This window comes from Gymnogyps californianus, chromosome 1, assembly GCF_018139145.2.
Source record: "Gymnogyps californianus isolate 813 chromosome 1, ASM1813914v2, whole genome shotgun sequence".
NCBI lineage: Eukaryota > Metazoa > Chordata > Aves > Accipitriformes > Cathartidae > Gymnogyps > Gymnogyps californianus.
Window position 1 is genome coordinate 70,586,375 of NC_059471.1, and position 19,707 is coordinate 70,606,081.

General features: G+C 42.6%; 1 protein-coding gene across 1 annotated transcript in view; it reads right to left on the reverse strand.

The window, feature by feature from the left end:
* Positions 1-290: 290 nt before the first annotated feature.
* Positions 291-19,707, reverse strand: part of SLC9A4 (solute carrier family 9 member A4) — a 37,286-nt gene continuing 17,869 nt past the window's right edge. The window contains exons 5-12 of the mRNA XM_050911042.1: positions 19,202-19,404; positions 17,604-17,690; positions 16,174-16,244; positions 13,684-13,845; positions 7,770-7,866; positions 5,601-5,732; positions 4,763-4,850; positions 291-592 (exon numbers count right to left, since the gene is read on the reverse strand). Coding sequence (XP_050766999.1) covers positions 291-592; positions 4,763-4,850; positions 5,601-5,732; positions 7,770-7,866; positions 13,684-13,845; positions 16,174-16,244; positions 17,604-17,690; positions 19,202-19,404 — 1,142 coding nt within the window. The remainder of the gene's footprint in view (positions 593-4,762; positions 4,851-5,600; positions 5,733-7,769; positions 7,867-13,683; positions 13,846-16,173; positions 16,245-17,603; positions 17,691-19,201; positions 19,405-19,707) is intronic.

Genomic DNA, 19,707 nt, shown 5'->3' on the forward strand with positions numbered 1-19,707 from the left:
GCATGTGCCCAACTACTGTTGTTTAAATCCATGTCCAAACCTCTACAAAGATCATGTTCCCCTCTTTCCTGCAGTGTTTTGTTGGAAAGAAAGCTTGATATAAACATATAAGAATTTGAGTCTTCTCCAAGCCACTAAGTACCTTGATACAGCACTTGAAAGTGATATGAGAACAAGTGCACTGGTCCCAAAAGGAAAATTGTGGTTTGGTTCATGTAAGAGCTTTGTTATTTTCTCTGGAGCAGTGCACAAAGGGCCCTAGAGATGCAAACATTGCTCTTTTCTGCTCCTCATATGGCTAATGGCCTGGCTGGTGCCATTGCTTCTGTCTCTTCTTCTGACTCATACCCCTCTACTTCTCCCACAGTGAATCGAGACTTTGGCATTAGAGCTAGATTTTCTGCTCTGGTGAAACGATGCTGGCTGATTGAATTTCCTCTTCGACCTGACAGATTGGATGGGCCTGCTCGTCTATCCAAGTGTGCCATTGGAATCAGCTCTTTGTGGCGGTGCTTTGCTTCAAGTGGCCGTAGTCGGGGCTGGGGTCTGACCATTACTGGGAACGCAGCATCAGAGCCACTTCTGTGGTGATCTGAAGGAAAATAGACAAATAATTCATATTCTGAAGAAGAGAAAAGAGAAACACCATGGTATTCGCAAGGACAGTTAAAGGGTATTCAATACAATACAGCATTATGGTTTTAAACCCTGGAACCAAAGCATTTTAAATAATTACTATAGAATAAGAGAGCAGTCAAGAACTAAAAATAACCCTAAATTTTTATTTTCATCCCAAAGCTGATGTTTAAAAGATTTTATTGATCTTGCCTCTACCCTGAAACCCCACCAAATAAGCACATTCAGCTATCTTTTAGTGCCTCACAGAGCTGCTAAATGCCTTCACAGGGCAAGAGTGCTCTTTTATGTAGCTTTCAATTTTCCACCAATTTCTCAAGTATACCTAGTACCATGGTTGAAAAGCATTGTGAAACCCACAGCAGAAGACAAAAAAGTGACATAGGAGAAGACTCTAGCGCCAGCGAAAATCAAGTTTACCAGTCACCTGTGATTAACAACTGGGAAGGAAACAGTTTCACCTGAAACCAGGAGTTTGACTCTAGGGCGCTTTGATTACATTGGGTGTGTCAGACCTACTCCTACCAGCTTGCTTTGCCACAAGTACACAATAAAAATTTGCCTGCAATAGGGCTATAACTGGCTTTCTCATTCTGTTGAGTTTATAGAATATACTTTTTCACTTTTCTTAAAGCCACTTGTAGTCTGACTATGCACTAGCGAATCAGTTAATTTAAGAAATAGCTCTGAACAAGCTAGGAGGTTTTGGGAGATAAACACAAAGGCCAATGAATAATAAAATTAGACTATATCCTGCTGCAGTTAAAGCACACGTGTATTCGGTATAGTTACACAGGCAAAATTTATCAAGTTATTGCAGCTTAATAATGATTAAATTATTTTAAGCTAATGTTTACTTCACCATTGGCACAAAGGAAGAATGTGTGCACCAGCACTTACCTCTACCAAACAGGGGCACAGATTTCTTTAACAGCAGAACCTGCTTCTCATAGGCCATGTGGGCATACCACACCGTAAGCAATAAAATAGGATAGGTTTTCTCAGATTTGAAGGGCTTCTACTTAGCCCTTTGGGAGCATCACTGCTACAAAGTATGAATGATATATACTGTCAAAGAAATAATTCATTTGTATGAGTGGCAGTAAGAGGTAATAGGTGGTTTAAGGATCTATTTGTGGTCGTTTCTGACCTCTTAGTTACTAAACTTTCTGCACATGCTACATATAAGAGATAAACCAAGCTTGCTGGAAGATGCTTGGGCCAGGAGGACTTCCAGGCATAGACAGAAGAGGTGGCATTTATCTCTGTAAATGCATATGTGCATATATGAGGTTGTCATTCTGATTTCCTACGTATGGAGTGTTTCTCTTCTCAGTTCCCAAGTGCAATTCATCTCATCCTAACACAGTTTATGAGAGGAGTTTAGGGTGGCTTCCTCCTGCTGCAGACATTTAAAGTGGTGTGAATGCTACGCAATGGACCTAAGATGGGGCCAGAAGCCGGCCCAAGAAGTCTAATTATTTGGATCGATCACAAGGCAGGGCTCAAATTCAGGCCTAGCTATTAGTAAAAAAGTACTTGCATTCACTGCCTCAGGATTTACCTTCTCCCCACTGAAATAACATGCCTGTCTGCTACAGCAGGACTTGGTCCCTTCAAAGTATCTGAAATGCTTTTAGGTCTGAGGCTGCTGTGTAGAACAATTTGAATCTTTTAGAAAGACACATATCCCCCATGATGACGTCCTGACAAACAGAACAGAAAAGAATCAGCTGTATGAAAAGAAAAAAAAAAAAAAAGAGTAACTTTTATTTTCCCCTCTGAATAGATCCTATGGGTTTCTGTTCTGCTGCCATCATGTGAGTGCCCAGCCCCAAGGGGATGGTTTGCCTACACAGATCTCTTTTGCTTTCATCTCTTTCACAGTAAAACAGAAAGGGAAGAAAAAAAAAAATTATGCACCTGCAGGAAACAAATTTTGTGGTCCAAGTTTTTGATACAAAGACAAAGATTAAAAACATGGTTTCAATCGCTATAGCTAATTTTGCCAGAAGTGAAAAGGAATTTTTCTAAGGAACACAAATGCCTTTCAGGTTCACGTAAATAAACTCAGAAAGGAGTCAGGGAGATTACAGATGGAGACAATGATGAACATTCAAGTGTCCTAAATTCCATGTTTTCTGTGACACTGTTCTGCTATATTTCCTTGGACAATTCAGTGTTGCTCCATCCCTAACCTCTGTCTCCTTACTTAGACTGTAAGTGAAGATGGGTCTGCATTTTACTGTGTACATATGATAACCTGAGACTGGCTGATAACCTTATCCAGTAATACCAGTATTACTACAGAAATGTTCATAGAGAGCAAGCTGGGAATAGGGGAGAAGAGACCAGCTGCTTGGGGACAGACTCTGCCAGGATTTTTTTGTTAGGTTATGTGATTAGTGGCTCATCTCCACAAACAGAGAGGAGTCCTGAGGCACAAGGGCAAGTGGAGGAGCCCCCAATACCCCAGTCAGAGGACAGAGCCTGAGCCCCTGCCCTGATCCATCACGGGGGTGATCATCCCCATGGGCAGGGTGAGACCCACCACCGATGAGCCAACCGAGAGGCTCTCCCCAGGGCACCTCGTAGACTGAGGTGTGGAGGGGTATGGGGCTCATTATTGGGATGCCAGGGGAGAGCATTTTGGGACCGTAAAGGACTTATCATGCGATGTTTAGGGCAGGAACCAAAGACAGGGAAAGGAAGGGATCAGGGTAGTTTGGGGAGCAACAAGTGCAGGAAAATAGAGGAAAAAGGGGATAAAAAGGGCCATTCAGTACATGTGTCTGGTAATGCCCTGCACCTAATAAGCGCAGTCTGTCCTGTTTTCTCATTTAACTCCACTTCTGACTGTGTTCCTTGGTCAGCAGCTCCCTATACTGTGTGCTTGTGTGTGTGTAGGCCTGAGTGCCAGCAGCTGGAGGGACTGGGGTGCATGCATATTGTGTGGGTGCATATGTCAGTGCAAAATCACTAGCAATCACCAAGCCAGAGTAACCATCAAGTAGGATAAGAGGCTTGGGAACCAACTGTTGGAGCAACCATGAGTCTGGGACAGAGACTGGGGAGAGCAGAAGGTCTGTGAGTTCACTACTGGAGGGGGCAGGAGGTCCAGACCAGTGACTGAAGAGACCATGGGGTCTGTGGTTGGCTACTGGTAAGGCCATAATCTGAACCCGGTACCAGAGAGACATGTTTTCATGTGTGTGTCCCTGTGTGTGAGGCAAGGGGAGACCAAAGGTTCCAGGAGCCTGCTACAGGGAAGACTGGCTGTCCAAGGCCAGCTACTGGAGGCATCTACAGTGCATGGGGTGGGGTGGAAGAGCATCTGTGCATGTGTGTGCGTGTGCGTATGTGTGCACGTGGGTGTAGGTCTGAGTACCAGCAGCTGCCATGGGGCTGTGTCCCCAGGGGCTCACATGCCCAAGAGCCACCAAATGGGCAGATGGAAGGTCCAGGGCCAGCTACTGGCCACAGTGTGTATCTAAGGCCAGCTACTGGGGGATTCAGACAGCAATTTTCCACTAACAGGCTATCGTCCTCATCAGCCAGAGAGGGGACCAGGATGAGGCTGTCGGTGCTGTTTGCATTTGTGTGAGCGCTGTGCCCTGTCTGTGCTGCTCTGTGTGTCCGGCCATGTGTACGTGTGCACTGAATTACGGTGTGTGGGGGTGCCTGTTGGGAATACCTGCTCAGCCTTGCTACCAGCAGGACCTGGGGGCATGGAGCTGCAGCAGCCTCACCTCGACTGGGCTACGGGTTCAGCAGCTGCTAATAATTTTGCATGCAATTGTGTCTGTGGGGCTGCAGGGAACAGATAATTTGCTTTCTTGGGTTTACACGGATGTCCTCGTGGCCAGGCCAAACGGTAGGGATCACGGAATATTTGTGCAAGAGGGAAAAAGAGAAAACTAGGCGGTGCTGGAACGAGATAGAAACTACTGCAGTAATGACCATATAAACAACACAGATAAAAAAGATAGGAGAGAAGGGTGTGGCTCATTTAAAGAGGCCAGCGACTTCCATGGGAGTATGCATTTAGTACTGTTAAATCCACTGAGCAACTGGCCAAGTTTGTTTCACTGCTGGAGTAGGATACAGAGTAAAGCACTTCCATTACCTGTAAAAGTAACACGCCTGGCTTTTCGTCTAGTGGGCTGGCTGGGGCCCTGAGGCAGAGAGAGGTAGCGTACTTCCATGGTGCTAGCCTGTGTACGAGACAAAAATGTGTTCAGTGCCTGTGATTGCCTCTGCCATTTGCACTGATTCGGTGGGACGGTAAAGAGGGATGGTTATAGGCTTTTTCTGTTGTGCCTCTGCACCATTACAGCCAAATTTAGAGAGGTGTGAATAAGATCAGTGCTTGGCTTGGATGGTTGAACTCAATGTCAGTTCCAGCGAAAATGTCTGTGTCTGATAAAATAGCCCTAGGGGTTTTTTTACAGTCAGCAGAGAGAAATATGTTCTTCTAAGATTCACCTTTCCTATGTCAGGTGACAACTTTAAATAAAATTAATATACCCAGCAAGAACTTATTTCTCTTCCTTAACTGTAATTATCTCAGCTGTAAATGTCTATGCTATCCAATGCCTACATTTGGTCAGACAAATCTTACTCTTACTGATCGAGAGCCCAAACTGTCAGTGCGAGGTGTCAAGGGCTTTGCATGAGGCCGTGATTGTACTATGTTTTGCACATGCCAAAACAATGCAAGTTACATTATTTTACTACTTACAGCCATAGTAGCTGATTTCTGACCAATGTATAGAGGTAGGACATAAAAGCGTTGCTATCCACATGCTAAGTGAAGTTCTTTCTTCTTAGGTGCTGCATGAGGACACTGGGGAAAGTGTCCATTTTAATTATTGCAAAAAGCATATAAAAATGGGTGTCTCTTTCCTTATTTACAGAGAAGCAGAGGCATTTTTTACATGAATAGTAGTTTACATAACAGGTACCTGTCTACCCCAAGGTAAGCTGTTTCCCTTCCTGCAACTCTGCCTCAGGCTGTGCTGCCGACGGATGAGGATTTCTTGGGCTTGTTTCTCATTTGTGTTGGTAGGCAGGTTGTGTCGGCTGTATGTTGGTGCCTGAAACAGAAAATGCACCCAGCTGATTTTCTTTGCACTTGCAATGTTAATAACCTTGCGCAGTCTGGTCGATCACAGGGCCAAGGGGACACCTGCCCTGGCTCCGCCACTGACTCATCACAGATCTCTCGGTATCACGTGGAAAAATGCAGCCTCACACTAACCTCAATGCTGCAGAGCAAGATGGGAGGAAGCACAAACACAGCTGTACGTCTCGGACCTCAAGGGCTGCATTTTGATGCCATTTTTGATAGACTCTTGCCTGCTTGAAGTGCACCATAAAAATATACCTACCTACACAGGGCTGTTAACATCTCTGGGCGTGTCCTCCCTTTGTCGTCCTTCTTTTCATCACACAATTGGGAGCTACAGGTCTCAGGCAGGTCCCGAGAGAGAGAGCTGGTTAACCCACCTCTGAGCCTCGGTACTAACATTACTGAGCCAGGAGCAAGTTGCAGATGTGCCCGGAAGCAAAAGACTATGTTAAGAAGAGTACATCTCCAAAATGAGATGTACAGCTGAGTTTCCTTTCCATACTTGGACAAACTACACCTTGATATTACCCTAAAACTGAGCATCTTTTAGGACAAACTTTTTAATTTATCACATACATCTAGTGAAAGGAGGGAAATAATTATCTGCCTTAAAGAGAAAAATTCACTTAAGTTTATAAGGTGTCTTAAAAAGCAGAATCTGATCTCAGTCTCACTTGCAAGGGTCCTTGTAAAGTTGGTCTGGTGAGCCAGAGCATTACCAGGCTTTCAGAGTTGAAAGTGAAGTATTAGAAGTGGCATTATTTTACTTCTGATCTTTCATTTCCAAAAGCACACCGTTCTCAATACCACATAGGAAGTCACTGGTGCAAATAGTCGTTACTGTAATTGATTTTGAAGAGAGAGAGTTCATTTCAGTAATCTAAGAGACAGCCATATATGCAAATTGTTGCTGGTAAGATAAGAAATTAATATCATAAGGATAATTGGCCACAGCAAATCAAACAATATTAGGAATGAATATCATATTAATAATGACACATTTAAATGAGCAGGGCCTAGCATTTTCTAATAAATGTGTGTTACACAACTTAGCCCCACTTATCTGCATAATTTCAAGGTTACTGTAATATACCCTCTACCACTCATTGCTGTAGGAGAGCACTCAGCTGTATATTCTGGGCCCAAGATTGGATTAAGTAGATACTATACACTGGGCTGCATCAGAATCAGTACAAATTTCTGCAAAACAAATCCCTGCTGAGGTATTATCACCCCCATTTTATGGGAAAAAAATCCCAAACATGTAAAGTGAAGCTCCAGAGGAGGTGGAATTTTTTTTTTTTTTCCCCTTTCTCCTCCTATGGTGAGGGTAACCTGTTGCTCCCACACAGACCGAGGATTTACCAGCCTCTCAGCTGACTTTGGGCTGCGCAATGTTTACCGCCGCTGGTCCACCCACCTCCACAGGGGAGTTTCACTGCTGCTGGTGACCTGCCAGCCTGCTGCCTCCCACGAAGCCCTGCATCCATCCCTCGGTGCCCGGTAGCCATCTGCCCGGCCTCCGTCCAGCCTGCGGCCCCACGCCGCCGCAGCGGCACGCAGGCCGCCCAGCACAGCCAAGCTGTGCGTGCCCCCAGGGAGAGGACCTGGGGCCTCAGGCTCGCCTCAGGGATGTTTGGCAGCCTCGGGAAGGCGGTTTCTGAGTCACAGGTAGCAGTGCAGCGAGGGAAGCCTGACCTCTACAGCTCAGTCCCAGATTCTCCTGGCTTTTCCCGCTACCGTCAGCGTGAAAAGCTGATGGAAGAAAACTGCTTTCCTTTTTTCCACCCAGAAGTGAGCCCGGAGCCAGGGCTCCTTCCCTGCCTTCCCTTCCCCATGCAGCTCCTGGGTCGAAGCGACTGCGGGCTCCGGGCCCACATTTCCCACCAGCGTGACCCCAGGGCCGGTCCCAGTGCTACAACCCGCCGTGGCTACAATATCGGGAGGGCAAACAAGAGCTTTCAGCCTGCAAATACTGCGCGATAGCAGGTCGCTTACGCACCCTTTGTCGCACTTGGTACAGGTTATGTGCCAGGACATTTCTCATGGACTCCACCTCTGCGGGGGAGAGCCTATGCAAATGCCGATTTCTACCGCTCCTGTAAATAAAAGAGAAGTTTAAATATGATATTAATGAGTTGATTAAATACTATTCCCATGAAATGATGCATGATCTATTTTTAGTGCTAGAACAGAAGGCTATGAAGATCCTTTTAGTGACCAGTGACACCATACAGCTGGCAGCAGAAACTCCTTTTTTTTCTCAAAGCTTCATAAGGAAGTTCGTATTTAAGGATTAGACTGGGCAACAACCAGCTGTACGTTCAGGAGGGCACTGCAAGTTTCCTCCTCTGTCTGGACACATTCTTCAGCATGGTCTAGCAGTCTGGGCCTTGCGGTCCTGCTGGTTTTAACTCCTTTGAGAAAGTGCAGCAAATCATTAAGAACTAAAGCACATGCCAATTAAGGAGTCTGAGAGACCTGCCCTGTGGTGAGGAGAACGTATAAGGTTTCCTTGCTACTGAGCCTGTTTCTCCATTTAAAATGGAAGAACTACCTAAAAGATAGTCATCTTCGTATTTTTAACAAACTGTGACAAGAAGCCCACAGTCACTTGTAGCTACCCAGCTTTTTCACTAGCAAAACAATGGAGGAGGGCTGCTGTGAAATGTTAGCTGGTTTTGCTAAACTGGTCAATCTGTGTGAGAGTTAGTGTTCGGCTGAATTCCCAAGAAAAGAAAGGGAAGTAGATAGTGATCATCCAGGATGAATCAGTCTGAGTTCATCTTGTTGTTTCTTGTTTTTTCCTTTCTCCATTTTGCTTTCTTGCTTCTTCAAAAAAAATGTAATCGCAAATCTTTGTTCTCAGCTAAGTGATGTCCTTACAGTGTTGTCTGTAAATTGTGCAATTAAAGCACGGATTATGATCAAGGTAAAGTATTGCCAAAGCTTTATGTGGATTTCTTTTTTACTCCCTCTAAAATAAATTAAAAACTTTTAATGGCAACGGAAGGTGGATTCGAGCTAAACTGAGATTATGCTGTAAACATAGGAAAAAGGTTGGAATTTGCAATTACAGCTAGTTTAACAAGATTACCACTGTTTTGTGCTATATTCTAACATGAACATCTTGAAAACTTGTAGGACCATCATGAGCTGCCTGGATTCTACATTTTACTGCCTCTTACCATCAAGTAGACAATGAGCACTGGTGGCCTGGCCTTGTCCAAAGTCCCTGGAATATAAGAATTAATTCCTGATATATTTCAAGGTTTTGGAATGTGTTTTCATTCTGCATCAGACCAAAACTGAGATCTGCCAAATTTTTCATGAAGTAAAAAGAAAGAGAGAAATTGACAATAAGTTAAGGTGTAGTGTTAGAGGTAGGGCTGGGGTAACCAATAGGTTAAGGATCTCACTGAGGCATGAGAGACCCATGAGTCTACCACTCAGCTATCGGCAAGCCAGAGTGGCAGAAAAGGACTCCCTTTCTGGATTTGACCAGAAATCTTATCCTGGCCCTGATAAATCTTTCCCAACAAATGTTTAATTGACATTCATCAGTTCTCAATGACAGCAAGAACAACAAAAAGTCAGGTATTTACCAGCAGGGAAAAAAGAGCATCACCACCACCCAATTCCAGGCCAGCTGGGTGGGCTCGTTGGTTGGTTGGTTGGTTGATTGGTTTTTCACTTGCTTTCAGCTCTCAGGGTTAACACTGAGAGGATCCAGGGATGCCACCAAGCTTCCAGGCTTAGGTGTAATGCACCTTTATTCCATACTGGGTCTGGTGTGTCGCAGGCTGTGGGACAGCGTGTGTACGCTACCTTCCACAGCAAGGAAACCGTTCTCTTTGCTGTCAGCAGCCCCTAGCTGCTGTCCCTTTGGACAACAGAGAGACCCTAGGCACACCTGGGAAAGCAAACACAAGCACAGCCCCTGGGGACTAATGGCAGTCTAGCCTGTCAACGAGTAGTGGTCTATAAAATGCAGGCTTGGCTCATTTGTGTAATGCAAATCAAACTGACATAGTTGATGCAAGCGGCTTTGACATCATAGGGAATAACTGTCTCTCTGGTCTGCACTTCACTGAATGTCTCCACAGAGTCTTTATACCTTACGGTTGGGAATAAATAGGGGAGAGCAGCTAAATAGGGGAAAGCAGAACTCCACTGGGAAGACATCAGATCATCTCTTTACTTTTCCAGTTGCATATCTGACCCCCTCCACATGCCAGCACAGAAGTGCCCAGTGCTAAGTCATTTAAAGGCTTATCATTTTGCTCTTAAAGTGACTTAAATAGAATAAATAAAATTCCCCGAGTTTCAGTTGAGCTGGGATAGCAAAAGAACAAACAGCATGAAGATAGTCTGTATTGTTCTGGAGCACAAATAAAAAATTTGTATTCTTTTCATGGGATTAGGTATTAACTTACCCAACTGATAACAAAGCACAGGTATGGTAATAAGGAACAGATTGCTTTTACATTTTGCAATATACAATACATTAAAAAAGAACTTTCAAAAAAACGCAAACAAGTTTGGTATGTTACCAAACCCATAAAGCAATCCCTATTGAAACTATTTCTTTGTTCTTATTGAAACTTCCAGCATGTTACAACAAAGCACAGCACAGGAGATACATTTGTGAAGAAAATACTGAAATGATAATATGCCATGAAAACTGACTGTGTCTCTCTAATGAGTGCCATGACAGTATCTCTTTCTTCTTTAGAGAGGGTTGATACATGGAGGAAACAAAGTGCCTTCCACAAACCTTGTAAGATTATTTTTTGTGTATTATATCTAAAATTTTGAACTTTCTGAACTCTCCACTGATCTTCACTAGTCCTGTGACGGAAGTAACATTCACCAGGCACAGCTCTTGCACAACTGCACCACCGCAAATGACAACATGGCATTTGATTCTGATCTGTGCTGTATTGATACATTCTAAGACTTACTCTTACCAAAGTCAGTACTGCAGTAATATGAAGCCAACATTAAGTAAGCTCAGCGTCAAACCATCTCTCTCTAATGGGCATATTTCCTCCAAAAAACAGCCATACAAACACAGTTCTGATAATACCTGCTTGGCTCTGCTTTTGCCATTTCTATCCTTATTTCCAAGGCTTATGTTGTCCAAAACATCATAACAAAATACCCTATTTTCATTCAAATGTGGATTCTTTGTTGCACAGTCCATGGGCAAATTTCTCCAGTCCGCACAGGAAATACTTACTACATATTGGACACCCACTCCACCTGCAGGAATTACACCAGCATGAATGCAATTTCTGAGAATAATGCTTGTTCACAGTGATGGAGATCTGCTTTGACTGTTATAGAGCATTTCCCCTCTTGTGCCTAAAGGCTACAGAACTGATCAGAAGTGCCAGTGAGAGAGTTTTCTCACTACTCTGGCACTGCAAATATTGCTTTACGTGCCATAAGTTAGAATTTGATTTCAAATCTCCACTTGCTCATGGCCAGATTTTTGTATCCTCACTGAAGACAGGGACTTTAGGTACTAGCTATCTCAATGATAACAATCAAACAATTTACAAGTATATTTAGAAACCTTTTAGTCTTAAGCAGGTTCACTTAATTGCTCAGGAGAATGGAGATATACGAACTGCTGCATTGGCTTAGACCAAAGATCCAACAACTAGCTCACTATCCTGTCTCCTCCAGTGCTCACCAGCAGACACCTATCAAGGAATAGAGCTGGGAAAACATATATTTTCCTAGAACACTTGCACAGTCTCCAAGAATCCAAACGTTTCTGAGCCACAGGCTGCACTTTGTTCTTTGAAGTTGACACTTCATTTTTAAAAAGGCTGTCTCAGTAGGAGAACCTGTGCATCAGAGGTTGATGCACAGTAAAATTCAGTTACAGCTGGAGTAGAGCTGGCAAAAATTAGTTCATCATATCAGCTGTTTATTATAGAATACTTTTCAAACCAAATTCTCAGCTCAGGAGAGAATTTCTGAACTATGCTGAAGCAATTTGTCTTATTTTTTCTTTCCCTCAAGAAAAGAAGAGGAATGTGGTTTGATTGCCATAGATTGTTTACCATCCTTGCACGTTTACTCTTGGCTCAGAACAGTTAAGGGAATACAGCAGACAGAAAGGAGCCTGACAGACACACAATCTTTTTTAATATCGTCTGCTCAGCAAAGAATGATTTAGAAAGAAAAGGGCTAGGTCTTATGCTGCATGCTGACATCAGTTTCAAGAAAGCAGATGAATCTTGACATGATTAAGCCAAAGTTTCAAGAGAGATTTTAATTTAATGTCCAGTTTGTATTTGGACTTTCTGGTATGGTTTGAGATGACCATTCAAAAAAGAAGATATACTGGGCCCTGCCAGAGGCTGCTGCAAAATGGAGAGGAGTTGAAGGATGCAGCAGTGGAGAGCAGGCAGTAGCAGCAACAGTGGCCAGCGGGAGCCCAGGAAAGAGTTTATGGGGGCAAGTGCCATTAGCAATACCCACACTCTGGACAGTGGGTTGCAAGGTGAGGATAAATGCATGCACAGCAGTTAAAGTATGCAGGAGTGAAAATTTGTACAGACTTCTCTACTAGATGGTAGTTCCCTCAGTGATGGCTCTGGAGATCCCACCAGTTTTCTCCCCTGGTCTGTCTGATGCCAATTTGCATTAATGTTTCATAGAATCATAGAATCACAGAATGGTTTGGGTTGAAAGGAACCTTTAAAGGTCATCTAGTCCACTCCCTCTGCAATGAGCAAGGACATCTTCAACTAGATCAGGTTGCTCAGAGCCCCGTCCAGCATGACCTTGAATGTTTCCTGGGATGGGGCATCTACAACCTTTCTGGGCAACTTGTTCCAGTGTTTCACCACCCTCATTGTAAAAAAAAGTCTTCCTTATATCTGGTCTGAATCTACCCTCCTTGAGTTTAAAACCATTACCCCTTGTCCTATTGCTACAGGGCCTATTAAAAAGTCTGTCCTCATCTTTCTTATAAGCCCCCTTTAAGTATTGAAAGGCCACAATCAGGTCTCCCCAGAGCCTTCTCTTCTCAGGCTGAACAACCCCAACTCTCTCAGGCTTTCTTCAGAGGAGAGGTGTTCCATCCCTCTGATCACTTTTGTGGCCCTCCTCTGGACCCGCTCCAACAGGTCCATGTCTTTCCTGTGCTGAGGGCCCCAGAGCCGGACACAGTACTCCAGGTGGGGTCTCACCAGAGTGGAGTAGAGGGTCAGAATCACCTCCCTCGACCTGCTGGCCACGCTTCTTTTCATAAAGCATGGTTGGCTTTCTGAGCTGCAAGCGCACATTGCTGGCTCATGTCCAGCTTTTCATCCACCAGTACCCCCAAGTCCTTCTCCGCAGGGCTGCTCTCAATGTTTAATTGGACAAATTTGGTACGGAAGTACCAAAATATGGCAAGACAGTTTGAGGGACTGCAAACTGAAGTAGCAAAAATTGCAAATCCTACAAGGAAATCTGCTCTCAGCAAAAATTTGTGATTGGGATAATGGAGTCGGGACCTGTGCTCTAAGCTCTCCTGCAGGTCTCTCAGCGCCTAGCAGTGATGAGCAAAACCCACTTGCCAGCTAAGTGACGAGTACGGCCACCTTGAACCACTGCTGTGACTTAAAGCATGGCTTCTGCGCCTGACTCATGATTCCTCTTCAGAACTGCCCATCATTGAAGAGAAACAGAGAAAATGTCCCTGGTTTTAATTTTCACTCTGTGAACAAAGAGCCAAAGTGTAAATATGATGAGCACCAAACTGCCAGCACAAAACAGCAACTTGTCTTTTCATAACTGTCGTTTTTTTCTTACATTTCTATTGAAGTCATAAAATCCCTCGGGTATTCCCTCATTTTTGTCCCCTTCCTTCCTGTCCCTACTCTGCAAAGGGTCAGGAGGTCAGTACTCACTGTAAAGAAGCTGTGGATGATTTTGAAATTTTCATGCCACTCTCAGCCATCTCGATGGCCAGTTTTATCTCCATCTTTTTGTACAATGACACAATGCTGGATTTGGGCTGGTGTTCCCGAATTAAGATTTTCTTCAAATACTTATTGTCAAACTTCTTAAATCTGCAAAAGAGATATTAAAATGAAAGTGTAAAAAAAGGAAATGTGTTTTTATTTCTGTGGTACAAGCTGATCTTCATTCAAATGCACACATATATAATTCAGCGGTGGAAACTGAATCCAAATTGGAGGCACCTGCGGACTCCTGAAGGCCTAGTGAGCAGAGACCTTTAGGGGGACATTTGGCGTGGTCTACTGGTCCACAGAGATTGCAAAGCCCACCAGACAAAAGAAAGAAACAAGCTGCAATCAGAGCAAAAAAGAGGGCTGGGAGTGTGTTTGCATATAACACCACCACATTTGTCAGAAAAGAATACGGCCAGTCTCCACGCTTTTGTACAAATGTTGTATTCTAGTAGGGCATAACAGCAGCAGCTGCTCTTACAGTAATCCTGGCCTATTCAGTCAGCCACCAATGAGGCTCTAAATGGCCCAGCAGTTACAGTAGTTTGGGCCTATTATGTTGGTGATAATTTTGAATCCTGACAATTAGAGCAGAGAAAATACATTTCTTTGTATTCTGAATAACAGAGAAATTGAATGGACCACAAAATACTATGTGCTCGCATGCTGCAGATTGTAAAATATCACTAATGTGTGGCATAATTTGAATGTGAATGTGTGTGTGCGCTTTGGAACAGGTATGCGCTTTCAGGCAGACGTTTAGCAGAACAACAGTAGATCTTCTTACACGTTTCTTTCAAAGGAACAGTTTACCACAGCAAGGTAAAGTGCTCCACAATGCTGGGAAAAGCACTACAGAGTTTGTACGTTTTTTCTTAACAAAGGCTAGTTTTTATACATTAATAACAGAGATAGGTACACAGATGTTTCCGCTGGGATTAGAGCTCTTTACGTTTTTCTATGTAACAGAAAGCCTCCTGGAGTGTCATCACTTAGGTAATTAATTCTGATATGCTAAACGTCTTTAAAGTTGCGTAGAAAAGTCTAGGGAATACCTTTTAATACAATCTTCTTACATTAAATGTCTTCACATACAGCTTGCTCTTTGAATCTGCCCCTGAACTGAAACACTACATTTATGGCTAGTTTGGACAAAATTCTCTTTTCATAGCTGTTGGGTAGATGTGAGATAAGGGGATAACATTTGCTCACAGATATGTGTAAATGCAGCTATTTCAATGGAATTATTACTTCAACAAGGATTTGTTTAGCTTATTGACTGCACAGACAGTGATGTGGTCCCAGCGGATGTCCTAAAGCTATCTCTGTACTGTGAGAGCCAAGAGGACATTTTAGCTTCTGGGTCCAGGTATGTGCCCTAGCACATTACATCATTACTCCTTGTTGGGACAAGAACTGTATGCAAACCAGCCACCTTCTTCCCACTCTTAATTCCTGATTTCCGTAGGGAGAAACCCAGTCATGAATGGAGTTGCCACATGTCCTGACAGACTCCCCTGACTGGATTACTGGGGTCCAATGCTGAAAGATGAGACAGAGGACTCCAGCACAGAAGTCTAGGCATAGCTAGGATAACTAGGGATAACTTTGAGCCCACAGCATCATAATAAGATGTTTATGGGAAAGGAAGATTAGTTTCTCCCCACACTCCCCTTCACATGCTACGGTGGTGGCCAACATGATCACAGGGCTCCCTTAGGGAAAAGGTGAAGGGAACAGCAGCTCAGAATGGCAGGTCTGTCTCTTCTGGGCAGTGCCTGGAAGAGCCACAAAGCTTCACAAAACCACCTCATCCTGCTTATAGAAGACACAACGCAGGTCCTGTGTTTCTGAGTGAAGACTGGCTTGAAAGTGTCTGCTTATGCTACTGGATATTTAAATTCAACCATTCCCTTCAGTACTCTTATTCTAAATATTACTGAGTGCAAAGACCTGTAAGGACAGGTGACTAATTACTATTGAATCTGTACTCACCAACAAGGGATCATATTTACTGTGGAGGTTTACAGCAAAAGTCAACGAAGCACTGACACCTTACGTAGCTTCTGTTCTAAATCCAGACCTAACGGGGCACTGCCACAGATCTAAGATTTATGCCAAAGCTATGTGCACAGGCTGATGTCTGCAGCATGAGTTCCCGTGCTATGTTTTTCTTTCAGAAGGCTTATTTTCTGCTTGTTTGTGCAGAAGCAATTTAGCAGGCAATATACGAGCACTGCACTCCCAAGAGATAACTGTTACTCAGGAGTTCACTTTTTAGAAAGAGATATTGCACACGTCCCAAATATTTTCATGCTATTTTAGCTTTATGGGGCACAAGATTGATTTCCTACTCTATTTACCTATTGTGTTTGACATGATAGATAGGTTATTTTATTATAGTAGGCTGCAATAAGAGATGCTTACTTATCTCTCAGCTGATAATGACTCCAATGTCCACATATGTCTTCAATACCAGCCTTCAAGTGATCCATCAACTAGAGAAACAAACATGGAAAAATTCTAAGTGGCCATTATGAGAAAATTGCACAAATACGCAATTGTTGACAGGATTTTGAGATTTTTTAATTGGAGGGTGTGAGTTAATTCTGAAAGCATCTACATTTCTCTAAAAATCAAGGCAAAGATCCCACTGTGGCAGCTCCTGTGCTTGGCTGCAGTGGCAATATTTTGATGGAGGCAACAAGCCTGTCAGTCTGCTATCATCTCACCGTCACCCAGCAACATATAGGCCCAAGTAAAGGACTATGTCCAATGGAAGATGATACCGAGCATGCAAATTGCCTGGTCCTCTTTGTCTACTGAAACCAAAAACTAAATTCTTGGTTCTGTTAACCAAGTTTCCCTTCTGCATGTGTGACCTCCCTCAGAGGGGCAGAGGACCAGGTACCCCACACCTTTTAACCTTTGCCTTGACCAACAAGTCCTCTGAGGATTTTGCAAATTATCGTGAGACTGGTAAGTTCATCACTGCTAACTACCAGGATTTTCAGTCATCTTTTGTGTGTTTCTAGCATTATAGAAACAGACAGAAAAATGGCCAGTTCTTACATACATATTGTTATAAGTGGTGCTTTTAAATGTAAATTCTTTTCAAGGTTACGTGTAAAGGTTGAAATACTAAGAATTAAATGCATTTCAAATTCAAATCAGTTGAGATGCTCTAATTTTGTTAATGTCTCTGCATGTGCTTAATTTTAAGGCACAGTGTTTCTGTTAATTTCAAATATATTTGCTATTGTGAAAATGAAAGCATGTACGTATATTTTGTATAGTGTTGTTAAGTCAGTTTGAGCAGCTTTCTGTTATTTTATATAATGGTAATTTGAGAGCTAAAGCAAATGTTTGAGAGGGAAAAAGATCATTACTCAGAATAAGCTGACACTAAATTTCAATGGTTCAACCAATGGTTCAACTCATTTCAGTTCAACAAAACTCGATTAAAGACTTTTAAGGTGTCAGTGTGTCTAGAACCAGACAAAAGATGGCAACAAAGGTATCTGACAAATCTAGCTGGGAAGGATGACGAGTGCATTTTGTAAATGCTACATTTATGTTTCTGTCCTCCCATGGTCACAAGTATCAAGAAGTAAGGGCCCTGCTACACCATGACACTTGCGGTACAATATTATAATATGATAGTCACTATGAATATAAATGAGAGATCATATTTTAGAAAATTATGCCTAGGGTTTCCTCCAAATGTTGTTAAAAGCATTCAGTGTCCAAATCCACTGAATGCCAGTGCTACCAAATGCCTCCCTCTGTCCAGCTCTTTTGGAATACCCTTTCTCTTCTTCTTTTTAGGATACCAGCTACTGATGGTAAAAACTTACTCGCACATGAATTTCTTCATTGATAGACTCCTTTTTGTTGGTCTTTTTAACATCTAGATATCTGACCAATGGTCCAATTGTGATTCCCTGCATTTGGAACAATGAGTTGAAATGTTAATTATCTTTTCAAAAAAACAGAAAGAAAGCAAAAGGATTTAATTTTAATCAATTAGGAAAGCTGTGTCTTAGACACAAGAATGATCTATTACTTGTATGGAGAGCTACAGAGGAGGATTAAAACTCGAAAACTTAAAAGAAATTATGCACCACTTTTTTTTAAGTAAGTTTGTATTTATCGACATGTTTTAACTATGTAAAGTAACTGACTCGTTGCCAACCTTCTTCAAAACAGCACTCACTTGAAAGAAAACATTATCTTTGTGAGGTTCTTACAATCTTGAAACTGCTTACTTCAACATTTTCAGAATTAAATATTTTGGGTTTTTTTTCACTTAGAAACCATTCTAGCTGTTCCCAATTCTTTACTGCACTGCTACAGAATAGCATTTAAAAAGGGGAAACAGAAACAAAATGTTTTTTTCTGAAACATTCTGGTGGAATCTAAGTGCACAGTGCCCCATTGGCACCCTAGAGTATCTGAGATATTGGTGTGGGAAAATACAGAACATGGGATGCAAGACCTCCAGAAGATCCTGTTCTTCCAGGTACAGCACTGTAAGCCAAGTGGAATAACCCAAACATCTGAAGTAGACACCTATTCTTACAAATCTGAATTATTCATTTTACTTTTCTTTAATATTCTTTTACAAAGGATTTCAAAATGTTCTCATTTGGTGTCCAAGATCAATGAAGATAAAAGTAAAAAATTCAAAATCCTTCTTAGAACAGACATATTGTTTTCTGTTCAGTTTGAGATACACCACTAGTAGAGAATGATTCTGTGCTGAAGTGTAAAGTTAAAATGCTTCTTAATTTGGAAACATTAGGAAGCGCATGTGGAGCGAACATAAGAGATTTTGGACACAACGTGCCCTTTTCCCTGCATATTTTAGAAGACACAGGTTTTCAATACAGACTTTCTAAAAAAGTTATTTAATGATACCTAAAAAGCCCTGAAAGGGAAATTACACAGTACAGTGCTAAATCTGGCCATAAAATACAATAGCTTGTCCTAGTTTAAGAGTAAATTCAATGCAATCTTCACTATGAAGCTTTCAGTCACCTCTATTACATGAAATATAAGGTCTGCAGGGAGACCTTGTAGCAGCCTTCCGGTACCTAAAGGGGGCCTACAAGAAAGCTGGAGAGGGACTTTTTACAAGGGCATGTAGTGGTAGGACAAGGGGTAATGGCTTTAAACTGAAAGAGGGTAGATTTAGATTAGCTATAAGGAAGAAGTTCTTCACTGTGAGGGTGGTGAGACACTGGAACAGGTTGCCCAGAGAAGTTGTGCATGCCCCATCCCTGGAAGTGTTCAAAGCCAGTGTCATGGTTGGATGGGGCTTTAAGCAGCCTGGTCTAGTGGAAGGTGTCCCTGCCCATGGCAGTGGGGTTGGAACTAGATGATCTTTAAGGTCCCTTCCAACCCAAACCATTCTATGATTCTATGAAAGCAATCCATTAAGAAATACACTTACTTGGATGAACACAGTGAAATATATAACTACAAGAGTAGCAGTAATGAACAATTTTTTTCTTGGGAAGAGATTCACTGGAAGCAAGAATGCAAGAGAGAAGCTGCTGGCTCCTCGAAGGCCACTGTAGGAAATAATGAGTTGGTCTTTAAAGGTGAAGGGATATGTTCGGAACTTGTTACTGATGAAGAAGAGAGCAAATACACCTAGGAAGGGAAAAAAACACAACTATTATTAATCAAGGAGAAAAGGAAAATATTTAAAGCAAAACAACATCTTGGCTCAGGCAGCTGTTGACAGACCTTTCTTTTCGATTTTGGGTTCTTGTAGCTCTCTTTGACCAACTTCTGAATCTGTTTTGTGCAAAATAATCTCCTGGAAAAGACTGCAGTTCCTAACTGCTTCAGGATTTAAATTCACTTATGCAGTTTAGAAGTGAGATTAGGGGAAAAGATTTACTTTCTGTATTTATTTTGTACAGTTCTTCTCCAAAGTGTTCTGGGGACAAG